This window comes from Phaseolus vulgaris, chromosome 1 (genome assembly GCF_000499845.2).
Source record: "Phaseolus vulgaris cultivar G19833 chromosome 1, P. vulgaris v2.0, whole genome shotgun sequence".
NCBI lineage: Eukaryota > Viridiplantae > Streptophyta > Magnoliopsida > Fabales > Fabaceae > Phaseolus > Phaseolus vulgaris.
The window spans coordinates 7,643,270-7,669,138 of record NC_023759.2 but is presented as its reverse complement, the minus strand read 5'-3'; the positions used below and the strand labels follow the sequence as shown (position 1 = coordinate 7,669,138).

The 25,869-nt window shown below is 33.7% G+C and overlaps 2 protein-coding genes across 2 annotated transcripts; both read left to right on the top strand.

Moving 5' to 3' along the window:
• The first annotated feature begins 1,156 nt into the window (after positions 1–1,156).
• LOC137813441 (TOM1-like protein 9) lies at positions 1,157–14,801 on the top strand. Its single transcript, XM_068615694.1, has 10 exons — positions 1,157–1,612; positions 2,626–2,704; positions 4,004–4,102; positions 4,195–4,308; positions 4,567–4,727; positions 5,444–5,525; positions 8,603–8,688; positions 8,857–9,060; positions 13,179–13,678; positions 13,926–14,801. Exons 1-10 carry the CDS (start codon positions 1,512–1,514, stop codon positions 14,486–14,488), a joined length of 1,989 nt encoding a protein of 662 aa, XP_068471795.1. The 5' UTR covers positions 1,157–1,511; the 3' UTR covers positions 14,489–14,801.
• A 2,350-nt stretch (positions 14,802–17,151) lies between these two features.
• Positions 17,152–23,651, top strand: LOC137813440 (uncharacterized). The gene is made up of 12 exons (XM_068615693.1): positions 17,152–17,462; positions 17,542–17,586; positions 18,174–18,230; positions 18,605–18,674; positions 19,105–19,146; positions 19,303–19,376; positions 19,821–19,891; positions 20,793–20,878; positions 21,025–21,134; positions 21,545–21,607; positions 22,880–22,927; positions 23,322–23,651. Exons 1-10 carry the CDS (start codon positions 17,295–17,297, stop codon positions 21,605–21,607), a joined length of 786 nt encoding a protein of 261 aa, XP_068471794.1. The 5' UTR covers positions 17,152–17,294; the 3' UTR covers positions 22,880–22,927; positions 23,322–23,651.
• The last annotated feature ends 2,218 nt before the right edge of the window (positions 23,652–25,869 follow it).

Below are 25,869 nucleotides of genomic sequence, written 5' to 3'. Positions count from 1 at the left end.
TTAGAGTGGTTGTGGGAATAGTTTCACCGTGCCCCATGGTGGGCGTCAAATGTTCTCGACGGCTCAAGGTCGGTCGGAATTTGGATGAGCTCAATAGTCTCCCTTCAAGCTTTAGTGATTCAACCTTTAAGGAATGAGGGGGGCTCCTCCTACACAAGACACTCCCACGCTCAAGTCAGTAAGAACATAAAATTCTGTGTATGTAGTGAATATAGAGCCAAAATTCGAGTTAAGAGTACTCCCTGTGAGTGGTCATGTATTTATAAGCCTTTATGGACTTGGATCTTTTACCCTGGTTTCTCTAGGTTTTAATGTGACATATTAGAGTATCCTTTCATAAAATCTAAATATCATGTGTATAAATCGAAGTATTTTGTAATATAATAAGAGATATCGAACAAGTAAAATAGGAGCATTTATGTGATATAATAGAAGATATTGAGCAAGTAAATTAGGAGCATTTATGTGATATAATTGAGAATATTGAGCAAGTAAATTAGGCTATTTATGTGATATAATCGGGGACATTACACAAAGCATTTATGTTATGTAACCAGGAAATATTGTTTCACTGGATTTCATTCATTGAACATTATGACTGTGTTTTTATCGGAGCCTCTTTGGATTTTTCCTACCCCCTTTTTTGGGTGAACTGCGAATTGGATTGGAGCCCAATTCGTCGCGTTGCGGAGTTTGGTTGGTCGTAAATCAACCCAAAACAAGACTTTTGGGGTTATACTGCATTAATTTGTTACTAGGTCGCCTAACTAGGTGGGCCAACTCGGCCAAATAGCTGGCCAAGTCTCAGACGGTACAAACATTAATGTCCTTAAATATGAATACTAGTAGGCGATCTGTTTATAAGCAATATCGATGTTACAGCTCCCTAGACATAAGTCAATGAGATTAAAAGGCAAGCTTACTCCGACGATCTCCAATCAACATACATATCTTGTACCATCGGACTCGACGCATAACGCTACAAAAATAAAAAATTTAATGAATTAAAAATATATTTAAATCTTGAATAATCATAAAACTGTGCTTCTAATATATAATTATTTATAATGAGATAATTAGTTTATAATTAGATAATAAAGTTGTTTAATCAGCTAACACTCTATTATTTCGTAATTTATTTTGGTGCTAATATTTTAGGGAAGGTCGGTATGCTAGGCTGGCCTATGCAACTTCAGGTGCGAATCGTTGATTCAAAAAGTGGTCGGCAAAAGCAACGGCATCAGGGGCGAATCGCATCTCAGCGGACACGTGGCAAGTTCTCGTAAGAGCAATGTTATATTGCTCCCTTCAAAGTTCCAATTCTGACCCCAACCAAACCTTTCCTCAACGGAATCCACTAAACTCGCAATCTTAGTTTTCTTTAGAGAGAGAAAGAAAGAGAGAGAGAGAGACCGGAATCATTCTCCGATCCCGCCGGTGGTTCGGTTTATGGTCATCGGAGAATCGCTGATCTTGTTTTGGTTTCGAATCGTCTTTGTCGGCGACCGGAGATGGTGAATTCCATGGTCGAGCGCGCCACGAGCGACATGCTCATAGGGCCCGATTGGGCCATGAACATCGAGATCTGTGACATGCTCAATCATGACCCTGGGTACGCCTCCTTTCCCTGTTTCATCCAAAACGCACCGTTTTCTAGTTCGCAGAACGCGATTTTCCCTTTTGTTTTCCATTTTTATCATTTTTTTCCTTTTTTGGGGGAACGGAAAATTCAAGGTTAAAAATGCCTGTTCCGATCGGTGCGTGAGCTAAGCTGTTGGTTAGGATTGAACTGGGATTCGGAGTGATTTTGTCTGTTCAATTGTAACCGTTTACTGTATGATACTTGTTTCAAAATTGGCGTGATTGAGTGTTCTTGTTGTATGGAGTTTTTTGTGAAACCTTTTGAATTGATCAACCAGTGATAGTTGATGACTACTGTGAGTTCTCCTAAATTCTGTGTGACTCAGATGTGTGCGTATATGCTAGGTGTGACATCTAATTTACTAGTTATCTTCTGTACGGAATTATATAAATTATACGCTATCTAGGATAATTTTTTTCCATACTCTGTTATGGTTTTAGTTAATAACATGAAAGTTGGTTCAGAAAGTGACATGTCGTGTTGCTTTGGTTTAAGAAAGTTTTCATTTATAAAAATTGGTCATTCGTGGGATGAACTAGTTGGCAATATGATCGGTTAAACTTGTTAACAAGTCGACACTTTGTGGTCTAGTCGTACATTTTTAGGGATCAGAGTAAGATAAATTATCATCAACCTAACTTTATATCAATTCTTATGGTTTCATAATTTGCACCTCTCTTTTTTCTTGTATTTTTTTTTTAAAATTTCGAAAATTTTGACGTTCTGTATTGGAAATTTGAACGAATATTTTTCTAACAGTTTAAAGTATATTCCGAGTGATTTTAATGTTCGCTTAGGGGGAGAACAAGGGGGAGTGTCTAAAACATATATTTCTTTAGTGTTTCTGCAAGCTTGTGTTAACACAGTTATGAACTGGTTGATTCTTATTTTAAACTAGAATCAGAATATTTGATGTATAATGTTTGGATCTTTTCTTTGTTATGCTTTCCATATATTGAGAACTGTTTGGTTATGATTACCAGGCAAGCAAAGGATGTCGTGAAAGGGATAAAAAAGAAGATTGGAAGTAAAAATTCAAAAGTTCAACTTCTTGCATTAACTGTAAGCAAAAAGAGTGTGTTGGAGTATAGTTTTTTTTTCTCGCTTTAAACTCTGATGTCAGCATTGTTCCAGATTCTTTTGGATTTAAGCATCTTTGCTTCAATTGCATTTTTCAATTTTCATTTTGACCTCTTAAACTTTACATTGTTGACTGATTTTTAAATGATATGATGTTCATTAAAGTATGTTTTACGAATTTTTTTAAGATGCTTTTCTTTCCTTTGCATACTATTAAAGTAAAAATAGTAAAATACCAATAGGTGGTTTTATTTTTGGATATAATAGTTCGTTTGAGAGAAAAGGACAATACAACTAAGATATCTTCAGAAATAGAATACCTAAAATTTACAATAATTTTTTTTTATTTCTTGTCTGAAATGGATATTTGGTTTAAGCTCCTGTTAGTTGCGAGTGGATATAAACATAATACTGTTAGTCTCAACCTTCTTAGTTCTTTGGAATCACATCCACTCTTCTGCAGTTTCTTCCCACGGGTAATTCCACTGTAAACCCCCGACTTTTCTTCTGCATAAGCAACAAGACAATCTTCTGGTTGTTTGGATTGTAGCTTCTATGTCCACCTCCCTGTTAACCAAAATGGTTGGTTTAAAATCTGCTTATCAAATCTTGGACAAGTTAAATGTTTACTATGCCTCTTGCACACACGTAAAAATTCGAAAAATCAAAACCCAGTTGAAAACTCCAAAGCGGGATCGCTCTCTCTCCTATCTCCTTGACATCAAGAAAGTCGTAGACGCTCTGCTGCGGGCTCCACTGTTTCCACTGAAGATCACATTGAGGCCATCCTAGACGGTCTCCTTCATGTGCTTTGGCCTAAATTAAGAATGGGCTTTCCATTGGCCTTTGCTTCTGTGTTTGTCCTTGCTTCCTTGGCTGAATCATGTAGCCTCCTTGAAAGAGCCCAATTACAACCTCACCTAATTTACTTAGAAAAACAAAGGACATATCCTACTATTTAATGAATTCAAGAAACACAAAATAAAGTAACCTATGAACTATTCATAAGAACATCTTCTCTTGTCATGATGCTCTTAGTTATCCTTCCTGGGATGATGATGTCTTGCTCTTTTTCTTTGTCTCCATTTATGCACACGTATCAAAATTGTAAGATTTTTAACAGTGCTGGTGTGAAATGCAAACTAATTTTTGAGAGTACCTTGGGTTCCTTTTCAATAATGTTTGTTCAGCTAGGATTCATTCTCGTTTGGTATAATTGACTATCTAGATGATTGACTATTTAAAATTCATTTGGTTTTATGTTGGTTTACTTTATTCTAGTTGTTGGAGACAATCATAAAGAATTGTGGAGATATTGTTCATATGCATGTTGCCGAGAGAGATGTGCTTCATGATATGGTCAAAATGGTGAAGAAAAAGGTATATATAATTTCTGGAACATCTTTTGTAGTTTTCTGATGTTTTTGTTTTCTTGTAAAATATGTTGATGTCATTTTCCATGCCAATTGTAGCCTGATTTTCATGTCAAAGAGAAGATATTGATTCTTGTAGATACTTGGCAAGAAGCATTTGGAGGCCCGAGGGCAAGATATCCACAATATTATGCTGCATACCAGGAACTGTTGGTAATGTTTACTATGAAGTTTTTAACATAGAGATTTTTTTGCCAAGTATTCCTCTTGCCATTGTGTAAATGAAGGAAAGCTGTGCAATAGAGCAATCAATATTTTAGCATTTTTGTTTGTATACGCTGTTCTTATCTGCTTGCTTATATATAGGTTTTGATATATGGGTGTGAATTGTTGCACTTGAAATATCAACCCAAACCCTTTAGAATGTAATTGTTTTTTAATGTTAATATAAAGAGGATTTGTTTATTTCAGCGTGCTGGGGCAGTATTCCCTCAGAGATCGGAACAATCTGCACCTGTATTGACACCCCCGCAAACACAGCCATTGGCATCATACCCTCAAAATATACGTGACTCAGATGCTCGTCAGGACACAGCTGAATCCTCTGCTGAGTCTGAGTTTCCAACTCTAAGGTATAGACCTAATTTTTTTTATATGAAGGGAGTTTGACTTAATTCTTATATATTTCAGTCATTCAATTTTTGGATTGTTTTTAATTATGGTTGACATAATGTTTTATAGCGTGTGTGTGTGTGTGGTCGGAAGACTCATAAGTGCATTGCTATACTTTTAATAATAGCAGATTTTTTTTGCGGTTCTGATGTCACATTTGAAGATATTCTTTCTTGTTATTTGATGGCTGTATGTAATCTTTCTCCCTATGGAATCAGAGAAGTTTGGTGGTATCTGTGGAACCAATATGAATCTTTTTGTTTTGGCAGTTCTGATGTCACATTTGAAGCCATATTCTTTCTTGTTACTGGACAATGTACTTTTTGATGGCTGTATGTAATCTTTCTCCCTATGGAACAGAGCAAAGCTTGGTGGTATTTGGGGAATCAATGAAAAGTGAAAAAGAATATGCTAAATATAGCTTAGATGACTCAAATTTTAATCACAGTATCTGTTTATTTATCAGTTCCTTTTTATTTGTTATTAAATAAGCTGAATGAATTTCAATGGATTTAAATTTCATTCATTTGATGTAATATAATGAGCTCATGTTTCCTTTAGTATGCACTTTTATTGCTATTTTCATATAATGATAATGAGGGTTAAGCTTTGGTACTGATTTCCATATATCATGCATTATTTTTCTCTAAATATCGAATTGATATTTCTTTTACAGTTTGACAGAAATTCAGAATGCTCGTGGCATCATGGATGTTCTTGCAGAAATGCTCAATGCCTTAGACCCTAGTAACAAAGAAGTAAGTTACTCAATTCAGTCATTCAAATTCTGATAAAATAGATGTATTAAAATTCTTTATATTGTAATGATTGTGAAGAAGCAAGTTACTCAATTCAGTCTTTCAAATTATGATAGAATAAATGTATTAAAATTCTTTATATTGTAATGATTGTGAAGATTATGTGTGCATATTGAAAATAACACATTCAAATTATTTCATTAATCTGGTTGAATGTGTATTAATTGTCATATTCACAAAATTCCAATTTTATTTCTCAACTATTGTGTTTTTTCTGGGGTTTTCTTAATAATTTGTTGAATTACATTGATACTCAATTGATTGACTGCTTTTTGTGCCCTCTCTTCATTTTTGTCTTTATGCTTTAACTGCTGATATGGGTGATTGTTATTTATAGGTGTTATAATTATAGAAATAAGGGCAGATTCTATATAATCATGAATGTATATTTTCATTTATATATACATTTATATATATATATATATATATAATATTAGGAACGATTTTATTTATTCCAGTATCATATCTTTATTATTATAGCTATCAAATTTTCTGTGTTTATTCCTTTTTCTCAATATAAATAAAGTATCCTTGCTGTCTCATAAACACACGGCTTCAGTGTCTCTCTAGTTTAACAATAGGTGTTGAAATTTGTTTATGGGACAAGGCAAAAATAGAATTTCACTAGTGATAACACTGGTTACAAGAATGAAAAACAACAAAAGATTTGGTAGTAGTAATGATTGATGTTGACTGAATGAAACCTAAATTGAATTGAAACTACTGAGATAAAACTTGAAACTTGGCCAATTTTCGGTGCATCGCATGGTTAATGAATGGCTTGTATGGTATTTTGGAGACATTACTAGCTTAAAAAGTCTTTAACTTACATATTTTTTAAACAAATACACTGCAGCATATTATGTATTTTAACTGATCTACAAATGCAGTTAGTTTGTGTTTTCTTGTTTCTTTAACGAAAAAGCATTAGCCTTGCCTAATAGATTTCTTAACACTATAAAGTTGTGTATTATTTACTATTTACGATACCTTTAAGGATACAGAGAAGAAGGTAGATTCTGGTGACATTTGTTTCAAGTTATGGTCCTGTATTCCCTGGAATAACATTTCTGCAAATACTATCCAAGAAAGCTATTCTTGAGTATTTAAAAAATGTGCGATTAGTTTTTAAGAATCTTGGGACTATATTTTAGAATTTGAAATAATTATAAGAAAAGTATGTGAGAATCAAATGATTGGTATGCTTTGGGGTGTCAACGTTGTTGAGATACCATTTTCCCATAGTGATGCATGTTAGTCAACCTTTTATATATAAGAAAAGAAGAGCAAAAGTTACAATTGTGTTTCAAATAACTTCTCATATTTCTGTGGGAAAATGTCCTCACCTCTTACCATTATAATAAAAATGAAGTAAGGTATTACTACATTCCCAGGCATAAACCGTGAATAATTTTCTAAAGCTTAAAAGTTATAGCAAGCATGTTAAATTGAAAATTGAATTGTTGTGTTCATATTTCCAGGAATAATTTTTTAAACCTTTGAAACAAACACATGTAATTTTAGTCCTACTCAATGGATCTGAATTCTGAACTGTATCCCACATGACCTAGTAAAAAAACCTGGATACTCCATGGATTTGTATTTAGGAGTATCTTATACGTATTTGGTACGTGGGTGTGGATATGATACTGTTATAGGTACATATCTTTATAAAATAAGGAGCAGATCTTTGTAGTTAGGATATCAAAATTATATTTGTTTTATTAGGAAAATTATTATTCATTCTAGTCTTATATCTTAATTATTAAAGGGTATAAATCTCTTCTCTTTATTGTATTGATTCCATGTTCTCAATATAAATAAAACAATCATGCTGTCACAAAAACACACTATTTCAGGTCAATGGCTCTCTATTTCGTATATTATAACATGTTGGCCTAATAGACCCACTCTCTAGAGACGGATTTTTTTTTGCGAACTTTTCTCCTAGATTCACGTGCATTGTTCCAGTGGTGAGCTTTCTCGTGACATCCATTTGTACTGGTGAGAATAGGGTTTTGATCGTGTTGAGCCAATTTATCCAATCATATAAACGTTGAGACAAACCATCCATCCACGTGTCCTCACACTCGTTGCCTCTTGCTGTTCCATGAATACCATCTTGCTGCCATTACTGAATCTGTCCTAAAAGATGAACACAAATAGTAGATATAGATTGATGTTCAATTGTGTGGTGTTCTCAAGTCCACTATCCACACCTCCTCACTCAAACCTATCTTCTCTCATGAGGCACATGCATCAATTTGGAGTGAGGCTCGTGACTTTTATACTAGTGACACCCCAACGTTTGTACTGTGTTTGCCAAGTCCTTTTGACACTATATATGCTTATCTTGGGTGGATTCATGTTGCCTTACATGATTTTCATGAGCTCCTGCCACCATCTGCAGATGTAAGGAAGAAACATGAGAACCACGTTACATTTTTTATGACTTTAGCCTTATATGGTTTGCCTCTTGAGTATGTTACTACATGTGATTAGATTTTGGAATTACCAGTAACCCCAACTATGACTTCTGCTCTTCTGCGCACCTCCGTATTCTTCCAAAAATAAATGCAGAGATAAATACCTCTTTTTTGGGGACACTTCAGTTTTTACCTTAGAGCTCTAATTTTGGGCACTTTTGCATAGGTAATGCTAAAATTCATTTAAGCCATACCATTGATTGGTGTTGGAAAGTAAATGGGAGACCTCTTCATCCAACCAATATTGCTAGGCATCTACTACCAAGTAATTTGCTGCTCATACTTTGCCAGCTGACCAGCCTGTATGACACCATCCTTTCTGAATATGTTTTTCCATTTTATTGACCTCCATCCTTTCATCAAATCTAAGCATAGCTCTTTGTTGCAGTAGATTTGATTTTTACCTCCCTGTTTGCCCAAGTCTAATTACTTTTTCTTTCAACATTTAATTTCAAGAGGTCATTGATTACCAAGCTTTAAATTACAAAACTGACTTGACATCTAATGGATGACCTTTGTTATTATTTTCAGGGGATTAGACAGGAGGTTATTGTTGACCTGGTGGAGCAGTGTCGAACTTACAAGCAGAGAGTGGTACACCTTGTCAACTCAACTTCGTAAGGCCTGGAGTCCCTTCCCGTGATGTTTTATAATGATGACTGCATATAATATTCTATTAATCGTTGATTCATATTTGTTGTATCTTCAGTAAAATTTATTCTTTTTATCCAATCAATATAACAGTTATTATTAATTTATTATGGTCTTTTCTGACTATTTGCTAGCGATGAATCACTGCTATGCCAAGGACTGGCCCTGAATGATGATCTGCAGCGTGTACTGGCCAAGCACGAATCTATTTCTTCAGGAACTTCAACCCAAAACCAAAATCACACAGAAAATTCAAAATCTGCCCTTCCTGGAGCTCTTGTAGATATAGATGCTCCTTTGGTTGATACTGGGGATACTAGCAAACAAACTATAGAGAGGTAATCAAGTCTCTTGTTTCTTCCATTATTGCTTTGCTCATGTGTGTTAGATGCATTCACTTTGGCATGTTACTATTACTTTTACAGTATTAGGATTCATGCAATGAATAATTGATGGCTAATTCATCATCTAAACAAGTGCACTTTTTGAAATAACTTCCCTTAATATGTGATCTAACAACGTGTTATATTATTTCGACTCGAATGATACTGTTAGGAATAGTTTATTAGATATGTAAGTTCAAATTGAGTTTTAATTCTTTGCTTTCATTAGGGTTTGATGCTATGTGAAGTTTTTATTATTTTGAATTGGTTAATTTTAGTCATTTAGATTTACCAAAATAAGTTTGGATGTTTTTTAAGATCTTGGGTACTTCACATGGGATGTGTTATGAGACTGTTAAAGATCGTATCCCTATTTATGTAAATAGGGAAGTTGGAAATACTGTATAGAAGTTATTTATGGATTCCTAGTTGGGGGTACAAAATGGAGTACAAAATTTAGTTGTGGAGGACTCTTAAATTTAGAAGGAATAATATTATTTTTTATATCTCAATAATGAGGCCATTGGACTTATAAATACATGAGTTTGCTCGATATTTTAGGAAATATAGAAGGTTAATTCTAAGGAAACGAAACCTGGTAATTATGGATTTTTTTCTAAATACATAATCCTAGTATTACTAGCAAGATACAACTGTAATAAAATAAAACACAATTATAGCAATTATAAAATATAAAACTTCTTAAAATACATAATGAGCAACAAAATTTTGACATTTCCTCTCAAGTTGGTGAGTAAATATTCTCCATTCTCAGCTTGGATAAAATTCTTTCAAAGTTAAGGCAGTTCAGCCCTTGGCAAGGTTCATTCTGAGTGGACACATGGGATGCAAATCAAGTCACTATCTAGCTTTTCCTTGATAAAATGTCTGTCCATCTCAATATGCTTAGTTCTATCATGTTGCATCGGGTTGTGGGCTATACTAATTGTAGATTTATTATCACAATATAACCTTAGGTTCATCCTACTTTATCTTCAGGTCTTCCAATATAATCTTCAACCATAGAAGTTCACATATTCCTTGGGTCATTGCTCGAAAATTTTGCTTTAACACATGATCTAGCTCTACATTCTATTTTTTACTCCTCCAAGTCTCTAGGTTTCCACCAGAAAGGTGCAGTATCCAGTAGTTGATCTCCTATCTACAACTGATCCAGCACAATCGGCATCCGTATATGCTTCAAGACTTTGTTTAAATAAAATCCCTCTCCCTGAAGCCCCTTTTAAACAATTCTAAGAGCAGCTTGTAAATGTGCTTTGGTGCATAAATTGGCTTACTAGACTCACAACAAAAGCACTTAAGATATTAGAGACATTAATGGGGCCCCATACATCAGTATGAACAAGATTAAAAAAGGAAATGACTCATTTTAGTGCTAATGGGAAAATTTACATGCTTGTATTTAGCTAACTCATACTTCTCACAGTGGAGACTGTCCACATTTAAATTCTTAAACAAGGAAGGGAAAATCAATTTTACAATTTGAAATGAAGGATGTCCCAGCTGAAAATGGTATGGTTGAGCTTTCTCTTTACTGGTTATGGTGGGTTCAAATATGAGGGAGTTGGCTATTGATAGGTTGATTAGGGTCCTCCAGGTAGTAAAGATCATTCCATTCTCTAGCTAGCATGTCCAATTGTTCTCCCCCAGTTCTTATCATGTAATGTACAAGAGTTGCTATGAAAAACATTACATGAAGATCTTTTGTGAATTTTTGTACATAAATCATATTAGTGTACAATTTAGGGACATGAAGGACACACTTTAATATTATGAATGGGCTTGTCCTCATGCAGTTATAAGATTTTCATCTCTTGTGGAAATTTTCTTGTTGCTAGGACATGGAGAATATGTGAAGAAGTATTTGGGTAGTGGGGTCATATGGCTAGTGAGTCTGCACTCTAGTAACCAATAGTGAGTAAAAGGTGTATCTAAAGCATTGAGACCAAAAGAAAATTGAAATTTACCAGAATATGCTTGGGAGCTCAGACCTAAGGGTTTCTCCAATTTACTAAGGAAGAATCTTACCCTTTTTATCTCTTCATAAGTCTGTTGGACCGGGACAAGCACTTTACCTTGTCTATTAACGTGTGCTTGCCCTTGCCCTCCCCCTCTTTTAGGGCCTCCTTTATGCTTTTATTCTTGGTTTGGGCCTCCTTGATGCCCCCATTCTCAGTTTAGGTCCATGTAATTTCCAGCACGTCTCCCTGTGGCCTGGTTTGTTGCAATAAGTACACCAAACCTCCTCATATCTTTTTCTCCATATTGGGAACCCTACTTTCTTCACTCTGGATGATGGCCATCACTTCATTAATCCTTGGAACTTTTTCTTTTTCCAAGATTTGGACTCGAACCTGATCATATTCAGGACTTCGGCCCATCAAAAAATTATAGACTCTATCTTGTTCAGTATACTCTTTAAGGATTATTGAGTCTTCTGAACACTTTGCTTTTGTAACTCAATAGTGATCCAATTCCATCCATAGGGACTTGAGTTGGTTGGCATATTCTGTTCTGTTTCCTTGTTTTGCAGTAACAGTCTTCACCTTCTCATCATAGATTTGGACAGCATCGTTGGCCTTAGAATAGGTTTACTCTACTTCCTCCCAAATTTCCTTTGCTGATTTAACTTGAACATGCAGGTATCACTGATTTATGGAACCATTGAATTCCACAGCCATGCCATGATCATTGAATCTTCATGATTTAAACTTGACATCATTTCATCAGGGCATTATCAGTCAAGTGACTGACCCTTCCTTTTCCTTTTAGGATGGTCCTAATGAGTTGAGACCATTTGAGTTAATTGTTTCCATTTAATCGATAAGTAGAATGGACATCCTGCAATTCTCCAGTAGTCTAGGATCTGTCTGTCCCCAATTTCCAGACCACCAGAATTCACTATCTCAGCCATACATGTGGATTGTGCAGCAATAAGGGCTGCAATAGGACTCTAGGCTGTGCAACACTGACAGCTAGAGTTCAAGGTTGTGCCACAATGAAGGCTTCATTTTATGGATTACAAACATAGTTAGAGTCTCCCAATAAACTAATATCATCTTAAATATGGAATTGTTTCTAAATACATTTTCCTAGTATTAATAACTATAATCGAGAATAAAATTATTGCAAGGTAAAATATAAAACTTCTTTAAATACATAACAAGCAGCATGGTTTTGACAAGGACAAACAAGGGCATGTGCTAAGTTAGATAACTTGCTCTGGGACCCATGTTGGATGGGAAAGAAGACAGATATATGATGTTGAAACCATGATCAAATGACTCTATGCTGCTGGTTTATGTAGAGGTTGTATTAATTACACATGATTAGAGGATATTCAGATTCCTCTAAATCAGCTATCAAATCCTATCAAATAAAAATTACATTAAATTTATAATATGAAATCCTGATTCTCAACTAAGTACATCAAACTAAAAGCGGAGAACATTATAATGGAGGAGAATGTGTTGGGGATTAATACACAATGCAGAAAACCTTTAGAAACCATCAAAGTCACATTTTTGTGTTTAGTTCACTCATCATAATCAATTGATCGATTATCATTCATGAGCTAGTCATAATCTTTCGTTTTGGCTGCAAACCTACATTCGTTAATGTTGGAGATCCCACATGGACTAGAGATTAGGATATTTCATGGGATATAAGTGGGTGCAAACCTCACTTATAAGCCAGTTTTATAAGGTTGAGTTAGACTTAAAGTTCACTTCTTAATATGATTGTAGAGTCTGTCCTAGCGAGAGTTTGTTGGGTTGATCAGGCCAACCGTTATCGGACCATCTAGTGTTGGAGATCTTACATCGACTAGGGATAAGGATATTTTATAGTATATAAGTGTGCAAACCTCATCTTATAAGCCGGTTTTTTAAGGTTGAGTTAGGCTTAAAATTTACTTCTTATTATTACTTATTTTGACTTGTAAACATGTAGCAATAGATTGATGTATGAACTACTTTCATGTTGATCTGACCCATCTGATGCTTTGGCCATATGGCTCTTATAGCTATTTACTTACATATATGTGTGTGCAGATCCTCTTCTAATGTTCAAGCTGAATCCCAAACAATGAATCAGTTGCTGCTTCCTGCGCCTCCAATTTCTAATGGTTCAACAATTCCTGCTAAGGTTGATCCCAAATTGGACCTACTCAGTGGCGATGACTATAACTCTCCAAAAGCAGATGCTTCAAATGCTCTTGTTCCTCTTGGAGAACAGCCACCTGCTAATCCTGTTTCTCAGCAGAAGGCCCTTGTTCCTTTTGATATGTTTTCTAATGGAAATAATGCACCTACATCTGTGAATAGCCAGCTACCCCAGCCAGCTAATGTTGCTGGCCAAACCACTCCATATGCTCCCCAATTTCAACAACAGCAAACAGTCATATCTCAAGGTGGATTTTACCCCAATGGAAATGTCCCAAATGCAGGTTCGGCTCAGTATGAGCAACAATCTCTGTATACAGAGAGTACAGGTCCTGCCTGGAATGGTCAGGTTGCACAACAGCAGCAACAGCCACCTTCGCCTGTTTACGGTGCACTTGATGTTTCTTTGGATTTAAAGTATTCCTGACAGAAATCCTTCACAATTACATTCTCTTTCTAGAAGATGGTTTTAAATTGGTTTTTGTTGGAATGTGAAAGTAGTAATATTTTAAATTGGTCTGGCACTGATATGTTTTGTTGGTGCGAGGAAGGATTGAGAATGTAAATGTATATAGGATTTGTGCTGTAATAGTTTTGAAGACGTTGCATATCTTACTTCTTTACTTTTTTTGATAGGTTCACAAAGCAGTGGATCATTGCCACCCCCTCCTTGGGAAGCTCAACTACCAGATAATGGAAGTTCAGTAGCTGGCGCTCAGTATCCATACGTGCAGAATGCAGTACATCCTCCGGGGTCTCAAACAATGGGCAATGACCAGGGTGTCGGCATGTATATGCAGCCAAATGCTAACAGCCATATGTCAGGAATGAATAACCATGTTGGAAGCAACCAAATGGGCTTGCAACCTCAGCATATGCAAGGTGTTGCAGGACCCTACATGGGTATGGCTTCACATCAAATGCAGGGTGGTCCTGTGATGTATCCTCAACAAATGTACGGAAACCAATTTATGGGATACGGGTATGATCAGCAACAAAGAGTTCCATACATTGAACGGCAAATGTATGGTATGTCTGTGAGAGATGACAGTGCTTTGAGAAACTCTTACCCAGTTTCTACCACATCTTATGCTGCATCTGGGAAACCTTCCAAGCCTGAGGATAAGTTATTTGGAGACCTTGTTGACATGGCAAAAGTGAAGCCCAACCCCACCCCAGGACGAGCTGGTAGCATGTAAAAACTATATTACCGGGTTTGCCCATTGCATCCGATTGCTAACTTTTGTTCTCGTTTTTCTTTTTCTTTCTTTTTTTTGTTTTCATATTGTTATATATATAAATAATTTTTTTGTTTCTTGTTACATATTGTTTGCTTGTCTGGGAATTAGCATTTGATTATGTACATTCGTTTTAGAGAAAATATTGAAAAGTGGGGGGAAAGGGCTAAACCATCATTGGGTTTGGATTGTAATTTGTTGCAATTCTCCTTGTATTACATTCCCTTCTTATGGTTGTAGTTATTATCTAAAGGTTATTTCTTTTAAGCATAAATGTGGAAAAGGGATGCCCTTTACGCTTATATCCAACATAAGAATTATGGTTGTTAGTTGGTTGTAGAAAAGATGATGACGCACTCTTTTTTTCTGCCTTGCTAAATGGGAGGGGAAGATGTGATAAAAATGAACGAAGTAACAAGGAGTTGAGAAATTTTCTTAAAATAGAATTGGAAGTGGAAAATATTTTAATTTATTTTGAAATAACTTTGTAGCCTAAAATGTAGAACTTTCACCTATATTTTTCCAAATTCATCATTATAATAAGATAATAATTATGAAGTTGTAAGTTGAATGGAAGAGTAGAATCTAAGTGTCAAAGTATTATAACCTTTAGTTGTTATATACAACTCTTGATTTTTGATCTTTAGATCTTTTGTTGTTGTATACAACTCTTTAGTTGTTATATACAACTCTTGATTTTTGATCTTTAGATCTTTTGTTGTTGTATACAACTTTGTTGTATACAACTCTGATAAAAAGACCTTGCCACTGTCAAATCTCATTATACAACTCTTGATTTTTGATCTTTAGATCTTTTGTTGTTAACTCTGATAAAAAGACCTTGCCACTGTCAAATCTCACAAAATGAGGTGTAGTTTGTCTTTAACCAGAGGTATTTAAGGACTTGAAACTAGACTTGCTACTACCCCCATTATTCAACATTGGAAGCTTTCTTGAGTTTATGCACGATGCATCCAACTTAATGAGTTGACAAACTTTCTCATGTTATAACTTATACTTCTCACACATTAGATGCAACTCATGCTATTCGTGTCACCATTTTTAGTCATTGATTTTGCTTTAGATAGTTTTTGTTATTATTTGCTAGGCTTTAGGATTTTTGTGTTTTTTACAATGCCATTTTAAAATTCTTATTGAAGAAGCCCAAAACTAAATCCAGATTGATTTGGGTGCTTCATAGAAGTTTTTGGCAGAAGTTGAGCTTTTTTCTATGAGAGATTATTTTCTTAATAAAAAGTTAATGCTTTTACATGATATTACTCTATGATTTACTAATATTGTAAATTATTTGGTTACATTTTTATACTTCCACTTATATCTAAATTACATATTTGATGCTAAATAATATTGTACAATTAGGAATCGAACGATCCTGAGACACTTGGTATCCGATACTGGTCGATTCCATAAGAAAAATGAGTTAAAGTTAAAGTATATTAGATCAAATCGTAAAAAAAAAATTAGGTAACACAATCTTAATCATGATATGTATGTTAACATCGGTCCAACAATAAAATAATTCATCAAAATCATATAAATAGGCACAATAACCAAAGTAAAGTATGACATTATTACAACATTTATTACACCTATATACCGAACATTTACTTAAGCGTTAACTTTTTGCAGGTGCACTTTCAACCGAGAATCGATGTCCGAACACTAAAAGAGGAATCTAAAGGAAGAAAAGAAATAACGAGCGAGGAGATAACTTGTTCTTTAGCTCCCATCTTCAAGAGTTGTACCGGTCGGGACTGAGTGAGCCACGTCACTCTGCCTCGGAAACCAACCGATTGGTTAACTACATTAAAAGAACAATTGCAATAAATGACAAGTAAGGAAATATCCTACAAATTAGGGCCACACCCCATAAAATCCAGGTGACATCCTGAGAAATTAGTTAACACTGATTTATTGAAGGTATGCTCCAAACATATCTCCCTATAAATCAGGGTTACACTATGAGAAATCAACTAACATTGATTTAATGTAGATATATGTCAGATACAACCCATCAATTAGATGACTAATTACTAAATGTTATAATATAAGCCCTCCACAATAGAGTATGGTACGCTTTTATCAATTTTACAATACACACTCTCAATACAAAGTACTTACTTGATCGTTGGAGAAACCTTTCTACAGGTTTACTTCCGACCGAATGTTGAGAAACTAAGGAGAATAAGTGTTGAAATCTAAAGGAGTGAACCATTAAAGTACAAGAAAGCACAACCAAGTGACTGACACATACAACAACAATTATTATCAATGCTATTTAGATTCACTTTATATATACAAGTATAAGAATAGTTATATTTCACATGATCCATATATATGTAGAGATTAATTTTATAGTATAATTAATTATACTTTTTATATAATCAATTATGTTTAATATTTTATTAGTATTTATTTTTTTATTATAATAAAAAATAATTAAAATAATTGTTAATAACTAAATATATTTCACTTTATTCATTCCAAGCAAAACATTAACCTAATAAATATTTGTAGAGTATAAAACAGTTTTACGAATTTAAATAACTATTAAAGAGGTACATTTTTTTTGTAGAACATTATATATATAATTAAATTTATTTTATAACAGGTTCCTGGGTAACATGAAGATCCAGAGTTTGCAGAGGAATAGCAGTATATGAAGAAGAGCATAGTTGTGGGCATGGACTGAAATCGGGTGAAAGGGAAATTTCAGATCCAGAGGAACAAGTTAAGAAAGAAGCATATGGGAAAGGAAAGTGATAACACGGTTCCGGGGTTGCAGAGCCTGAATCGCATGGTTTCAGAACCTTATTACCTCTTCCATTTCTTAACTTTCTTCTCATATTTCATCATTCGCACCTCCGCTTCCGAAGTCCTTGCACCTCATGTCATCCAACATCTCCTTCGTCGCGTAAGATCCTCTCTCCCTTTCGCTCTCTCTCACGCCTCTCTTCACAGATTACTTACTTTACTTCTTCTCCCTCTCTCAGGAAATACAAACGCTGCTTGTGTTCGCGATATTGGCCGTCATCAAGGTTCGCGCTGTTCAAATCAGATCCATTTTTCATTCCGCCTTTACGTTTGCCTAAAATTTACTAGTTGATCGTGTGAATTGTAATTGTTAACGCTAAAATTTGGGCATACCTCTCAAAATGTGAATTGCAGGTTATACAGTTCAATTCTAGGTCTTGTGCAGTTATTTATTAGTTTATTTTTCCCAAAAAACATTTTGTTTAGTTTACCATCACCATGCTAATCGTGTGGCTAGTTCATGGATACGTTGATCACTCTTTTAATATCCAACAATGCAATGAGTTATGGTTGAAATTTATGTAACTGTAAGTCGGTTGGCATTAATAATGAAAAGGGTTTTGCGGATTGGCGCAAAGCTGGAGAGTGATCTTTCTGCATTCTCAAATAAAGAAACTTCTCGTTTTGTGCCATGTGTTAGTGAGATTCTCTTTTACAAATATCTTGTGTGGTTAAGTCGCTCTGATTTTTGTCTAGTTTGTTGAACTGGGTGTATATGGTCGATTGATTAACTGTTGTTTCACGCACTGCTGCTTTTGACCTTGGAGAACATGTGTGCGTTGTATTCAATTCTAATTGTTTTTTGTTACAGGGAGCAAAGGAAGACAACTGGGAAACCTTTATAGCCTATGCACTTTTCCTTGGGAAGGTAATCACAATTGATGAATTTGTTGGACTTTTACAGCTTCCTATTCGTAAATCACTTCTCACTTGCCCCTTTTTATTATCAGTAAGATAGGGTTCTGGCACTTTTATTTTAATTGAAATTAATTTGTTTATATCATAAAATGACATCTTAAGTCTAACTAGATTAGATGGCTATTAAACTATGGAGCATGCATTATTACGATTTTCCTGCTCCTTGTTTATTATTGGAACTGCACAACTTCTGTTGTGAAAAAGTGATGTGTATGCTCGATGTGTTAAATCACTTTCTTGCTGCTGCATACTACCTGTGATTTCATTTATTTCTGTGTCTATATGGAAGTTCTCAAACCTTCTATCTTATCTTATTATTTCCAGATTTGTCTTTTTGTCCTAGCCTTTACAATGGATCGCCACTTAGCCGTATGGTATATTCTTGTATTTTTAGGTGGGTAGTTTCAGCTTATTTTGTGTTAGTTAAGCACAGTTGCCTTTTATTTACAGCATGTTTAGTTTCTTGCAATATAATTTTAACTATGAGAGGCACCATGAACCATCACACTATTATTTTAATTATTTTTAAAAAATATATTATATATATTATTTTCACCATTTTTTGCGATTTTAAAAATGTTTTTTATTGGTGATTTAAAAAGTAAGAAAATTATATAAAAAACTGCATACTTAATTGTCATAGGGTCAGATCAAAATGAAATATTAAGACTAATGATGCTTAATTGATTGTGCTTATATTTTGCATTTGGGTAACAAGTCCAAGATATGCGTTAGATAACTGCTGAAAGTAAATTATAATTACAGCCTCTAATTCTACATACCATTTTGTATATGCATACTTCTGATTATTTTCTGTGTTGCAGCGTTGCATATGTTAACACAACAACCTCTATTCCAAGGACTAGGTACTGTTGATTGGGTTTGACTGATTTGCCTTTACGATTTTGTTATATTAAGCATCTTATCAATTGAAATTATCATAAGAAATACAAGAACTTATTATTTTATTATAGTCATAGATCATATGATTAAGTTCTTTTCTCTTTGATTAATTCTTACAGGTACGTCCAGCAAGCTAACCCCATTGCACTTGGAAAGCCTGTTGACAGAGGGGACAACTACAAGATTTTGGCTGGTGCGTAACTTCAGTTGAATGGAATTGCTTTCTGTATCTTACGAAAACATGCTGTTAGTTTAGTGAATGCATTCAATGCACAATGATGATGACCTCTGGGAAACAGAGTATGGTTCAATAGCCATTTTATATAATGTACTAGTTCATTTTTACCCATTTTCTGTTTTTTTTTTTCAGTAGTTGGTGAGAAGAATTTACTTATGTGTTTTCCGTTTTTGTAATTTATTGGTCTACTAGTAATGCATATGGGTGGGATTGTTGGTGAGTCACTATATAATGCATTTACTTCTGTTTAAACCTATAATGCACAAAACTCCCTATCACTTTTGAAATAGAGTGGAAAGTAATATTAGAAATGTGTGGAGTTTGGTCATATCATTGTTTATGTTTTAGTTCTTTCCTTCTCCCTTGGTTTCATTTTTCTTTCTTTCTGTGAGTTGGCAGGTGGAATTTCGTTCTTCATATTCACCTGCTTGCATTCGCTCAAGTCAGTATTTTCCTGAGCTCTCAATTACGTATGTTTCTCTTTGACTTTTGTCTTGAACTATATATCCTCTCTCAAGTAAAATGGCTAAATACTGTAAACTTCAGGTTGTTGTACTTCTTACCTAATATGAGTAGCTTTTGTGCCTTTTATAGGTTTAGAAGCTGTCTAAATATTGAGTTTATTTGAGTAAACTTTTTTGTGTGCTCTATTTTCTTTATAATGCCCAAATGAAGGAAATGTTTTGGTTATAGTTTTTTATTACAATATAAAGTTGCCACCACACTTTTCCTGTTTTAATAATTGTTGGAAATGAACACGTGGTTTTCAAATTTGTCCTTTTTTATTTGTTTCCCAAGGTCTTCATTCAAATCTAACCAAACACATTTTCAAATTTTGGTTCTCTCTAAATTGAAATTAAAATACGAAATAAACAAACTAAATACTCATATTTATGGTGTTTTGCAGATTTTACCATCAATTGCAAAGCAATCTCATATTTCTTTCATTGTTTTTGGCTTGGAAAATTAAAACCACATGAACTAGTGTTGAAATCCCATATCAGCTAGGTCTAAGTATATGGCTAAAATACTCCCTAAAGTGACTTGGGTGATTCTCTTTCCTTAAGTTAGATTCTGGAACTGTGTTAAATCCAGTCTGTTATGAATTCTATTAAGGTATTAAAACCTATCCAATGCCAATAATTTATATTAGGGAAACTTCTTTACTGTTTACACAGCAAGTGTACGAAGTTAATTAGTTTGGTGAAGAGAAATTTATATCTCGCATCAGCAATTTCCATGAAAATTGTTGTGATTTCAGATTTTGACAAGTTCCATGAAAATTGTCGTGATTACAGATTTTGACAATTTCCATGAAAATTGCTGTGATTACAGATTTTGACAATTTCCGTACATTCATCTCTCTGGCAGATATTCAAGCAAAAATTTATCGTTTGGAATAGTTGATCTTGGTCTCTTTCCCAATGCTGCTGAAAAATTTGGAATATCTCTAAGTGGTACCTATTTTAATTGATAGATTTTTGAATTTATTTTCCTTCTTTTCACTAAAAGTACTTAATTTCTCTATTTTACTGTTATATTGTTTTTTTAGTTATTATTGTATAGTGAATATGGAATTTATATGATGCCTTGTGATTATCAGGAAGCATGGGCCAGCTTCCTACATATATCTTATTTGAGAATGCGGCTGAAGTTGCCCGCTTTCCAGAGTTGGATTTTGAAGCAACATATTTTCACCCTACGATTACAAAGGTTTTTGTCATATGTAGGATATATGCTATTTTGAATAGTGACTATAACAAGACCATCCCTGTTTAGAAAAACTTCACAAGCTCTTTATAAAAGGACAAAATAAGTTGAGTTTCTCATAAATAAAAATAATTTATTCATCTTAGTTTGATGCCAGATAGATGAAAGAACTTTTATATCAGTGAAGTGATAAATTGATTTTAACTTATAACAGAAAGTAAAAACTATTATGCAGAAATTTAATCAAACAGGTTCAAAATATGCTTTGATTTTAAAACATTGTCAATGCTCTGCATATCATTGAACACCGGCTGGGACTATTTAAAATTTGCTTCCCGCCTTGTTATCGTCACTGTTCAATTAATGTCTCCGATTCGTATAGTTTAACCGGACATATGGATTGTGAATTACAGGGGCTTCTTTCTCGACATTTTGAGCTTGATCGGCACCTTCTGGAATATTTTAATGGTAAATAGGTAATTTCTATACTACTATGTTCCGTTTACATTGTAATCATTTTAGATTTATTTGATGTAATGGAGCAAGTTGTTCTCAGAAATTTCGTCTCACTCCTCTCTAAAATTTATTTTGTAAAAGAATTCAAATCTTTTAGATGAAACAATGGAGTTTTTAGCAATAGTTTTGCCTGCTCTTTCTTCACTTTCCAGATCATACTCTCTCTACTAGGATATTCTCAACTTCCCCTCTTTAAAGTATGTATTCCTAATCTTGTTTATTTCGTCATCATTTATTCCTAAATATACTCGATTTGCTTTGGGTCTAGATGAAAAATGCGTGTAAGAATTTATCTGCATTTCCTCATCCACGTGCATAAAGTTTTCGATTTGCTTTTAGATGAAAATGTATGTCTTGTCCTGATTTATCTGCGTAAACATACAGTATATCGTTATTTCCAGAGAAAGTCAAGGGAATATCATTCTCATGGCCTTCCTAAAATAAGCATAGAATATAATCCCCTAACTAAAATTACACATAATTAGGGACATAATGATACAGTTACATATATTGAGGAATACATGGTTACATTTGAGTTAAGAGTTTTGATAATAATAACAACATAAATTAGAATTGAACATATTTATTATTATGATATCGCCTTAAGTATATTTACGAATTTATGCTCATATTTTAATAATATTAATAGATTATTCTTTTAATAAAGGAGAGGAAACGTAACAACGTAGTTGATATTTTTATATATAAAATTATTTTTCAATGCACATTATTTTGGTTGTTAAAAAATAATATCCAAAAGGCAATAATTTATAATTTAATTGATTATTGATTATATTTGAATAAATCTATACGAGAACGTTGTGGAAGTAAATATGGAATAATTTAATTGAAATAACATGCAAGAATAATCAAGTTAATTCTAATAATTTTGTATATTAAAATTAAAGGGAAATAGGATTAGAATTACTCGACAATATCACGATGAAGATTGTCCTACAAAGGTTTAATTTTGAACAACTAAAAATACAAGATGAAAACAAATGTAAGGAACACATCTTAATACATAAATACACTTCTACTTTGTTATAGAAAGCATATCATCTTATCTTCTCATTCTTTAGCCTTTTGTAAGTTTGGAAAAAAAGAACTTGTGATATCTTATAAAGAAATATTTATTGTATATCTTCTTTATTAATAATTTTGTTTATGAGATATTGTAGAATTTATTCTCTTATTTCTTTTCTCAATTTTTTTTTTCTGTTTTGATTCAGATTCAAAGAAATAACTTTGACTTTCGCATATTCGGCCAATTCACAAAGGTAACACTTCCTTTAGATTATCTATTCTGAAAAATATTAGACCATCTATCCTAAAAACACATAAATAACTGTTAAAGTCCAAGTAAACTCAATTAAATGATTCTTAATTAAAAGGATTTATTTATGATTATAGTTTAAAAGTTTATTATCAAATCTATTGAGTATGAATAAAATTATGCTCCTCATATATACACAAGCCTAAAACACTTGAGAGTTTGACAAATTTCTAATGCAATTCTATTCATGATTTGAATTAATTTCTTATTTTAAAATCTTGAAAATTTCTAATCACGTTTTTCATTATTCCTCACTTTCTTGATGAATGTTTCTGCTATCTCTATGCATTTTAAATGATCCAATCTGCAGTAAAGCTTTTTTATTATGTTAAAAATAGGGGAGAAGACAACGTAAGCGTCTAGTGTTGGGTGAACAACGTCTTAATACTAGGTATGTTTTGTGATGTGTGAATGAATATGTATATTCTAATGGTAAAATATGTTATGCTGAGAGTTGTTTTGGTCATCATAAAAAAATTGGAGATTGTTGAGACCCTGAAGGAACTAGATGACATGTCTTGACAGTCTGTTATGTCTCTTGATGTCTAATGAGACAAATGAGACATAGACAGTTCCTGATTCATATATTTATTTTTTGATGATAACAAAAATCATTTTAAAGATTTTTGCTAATATTGAAAGATATGAATAGTATTTTTACATCTGCAGTGAGTATCTACAATATGATAAACAATTTATTAGCAACACGTAGTTATTAGACAGTCTGATGAACAAATTGACTTGTAACATCGAAATATTTTGAATATACATATCTACTATATATGCATTCAATCAAAGAGATTTTCTACTCAAGTTTAAAATTTGAAATCGTGAAATCACTCTATTCATCCCTATTTTTCTAATATCTCTAAGTTTTAGCTTTTCTTAAACAAATTTGATCAAATTAACATTTTCAATTATCTTTTATCATGTTTGTGCATATCTTTGTATCGTTTCTAAATAAAAATATTTTGAACAACTGAAAATCTTAAATACTTTATGCCACAAAAAAATCTAGAACTAAAAGATTACTAGTTAAAGTTTCAATTTGTTTTTTACTAACATATTGTGATTACTTTTGAATTTTAGTTAAACAAATTCAAAGCAAAAACAAAATGAAAGATTGAGGTTTCAAGATTTTTGTTATTTTCTAGGATCGTCAGAAAGATGAAGATAAAAGATAATGCAAAATTCAATGTTAACCAATTGAGGATCAAAGGTTAAATTAATAGATATATAAAGAGATTGAAGGAGCAAAACAAAGTAAGGCAAGTCAAACAACAAAAGTCATATTAGTAATCTTGTTGAAAGTACAAAAGAGTTGTAACCTAGAGAGATGCTAATACTCAATGTAACCTGAAGAGGATAATACTTATTGAATCTAGAGAGGCGAGAATACTTGTTATAGTCAGTTGGTTACTGGAATCTCTTAAGTAATTACTTAAGGGGACTGGATGTAGCCAAGGTTTGGATAAACTAGGATAAATCTTTTTGTCTTAGTATCTCTTTACTTTTGTTGTTGTTTTAATTCTCACCATTGAACAATTTACTAGACGGTCTTACTATATGTTTTTGTTAGATGATCCATTAGATGGTATAAATAGATAGTCTAATTATTCACTGCGAAAAGAGAGTCTAAAGGTTCCATTCAACCCCTCCATTTGGAGCCATTGCACCTATAGTTACTTGTCAGATACCTAGACCTTTGTATTGATTTTTTTTTTATAAATTGTTTACCATCGTCAGTAACAATTGTATGAGGTATCTAGAATCGACATATTATGCCTCTCCACACAAATTTTTGAACTTGTTGGGCAATTATTATTGCCAATGACTCTACTTAAACAATTTGGTAAAGTAATCTAACACAAGGAGTACGAATAGGCTTTAACCCTTAGTTGATGAGAAGGGGTTGAGAAGGGATTAAGAAGGTCCATGTCCTAAATGGAAAAAGGCCATAGGGAAGAAATGTTGTGCAGCTGTTTCGGGCTAACATGGATGATGTTGGCGTGTTGTTGGCATCTTCTACACTTCTTGACAAATTCTATGCAATCTCCCCTTAAGTTCAGATAGTAATAGCTGACATGAAGCTCTAACATGAAGCACTTTAACCACATTGTTCGTCCCCTCGAATGTGTACTATAGGTTTTGACGTATAACTCTCTAAGGATGCACTCAACTTGAGCCTGTGATACATTTGAGCATAGGTGGGAAGAATCCTCTTTGGTTGAAATCGCCACTGATAATCATGAAGCGAGATTCTTTACTCTGGAACATCTTTGTTATTGTTGACTATCGTTGGACTCATCCATCAAGTTCCTATGTTTATGACGAGGCATTCCTCTAAGTTGATGGTAGGACATGAAAACGTATGCTTTATGATCGTTTTATGATTTCCTGTCTTCTTTATGCTTGTCAACTTGGATAGCAAGTCGACTTTTCCATTTTGTTCTCGTCAAATATGTTCATTTGTGTTTTGCAAAGTTCGATAATATTTGAGACTTTGTGGAAGTATCTCATCAACACTGATCTTTCACTTGAGACTTTCTCTTGAGGTGGTTGATTGTCAGTTGAGAGTTATTTTAGCAGATTACCTAGATTGCTCTAACATCCTTGGCTAGGATTAGCCTTATGATTAGCACCTCGTATTCGTCCTAATTGTGAGTTGTGTTGAAGTTGAATCATAAGGATTGTTCGATAAAAAAATGTTATGGCCTTTACAATACAACTCCAAATCCCCATTTAAGTTGGAGGAACCATCCACGTATAGCACTCACCACACGGGATCCACACTGAGTTATGGCCTGAGTTCATTGATGAAATTTACAAGGCATTGTGCCTATATAAGCCCTTTCGACTCATATCATATGCAAAATTATGACTATG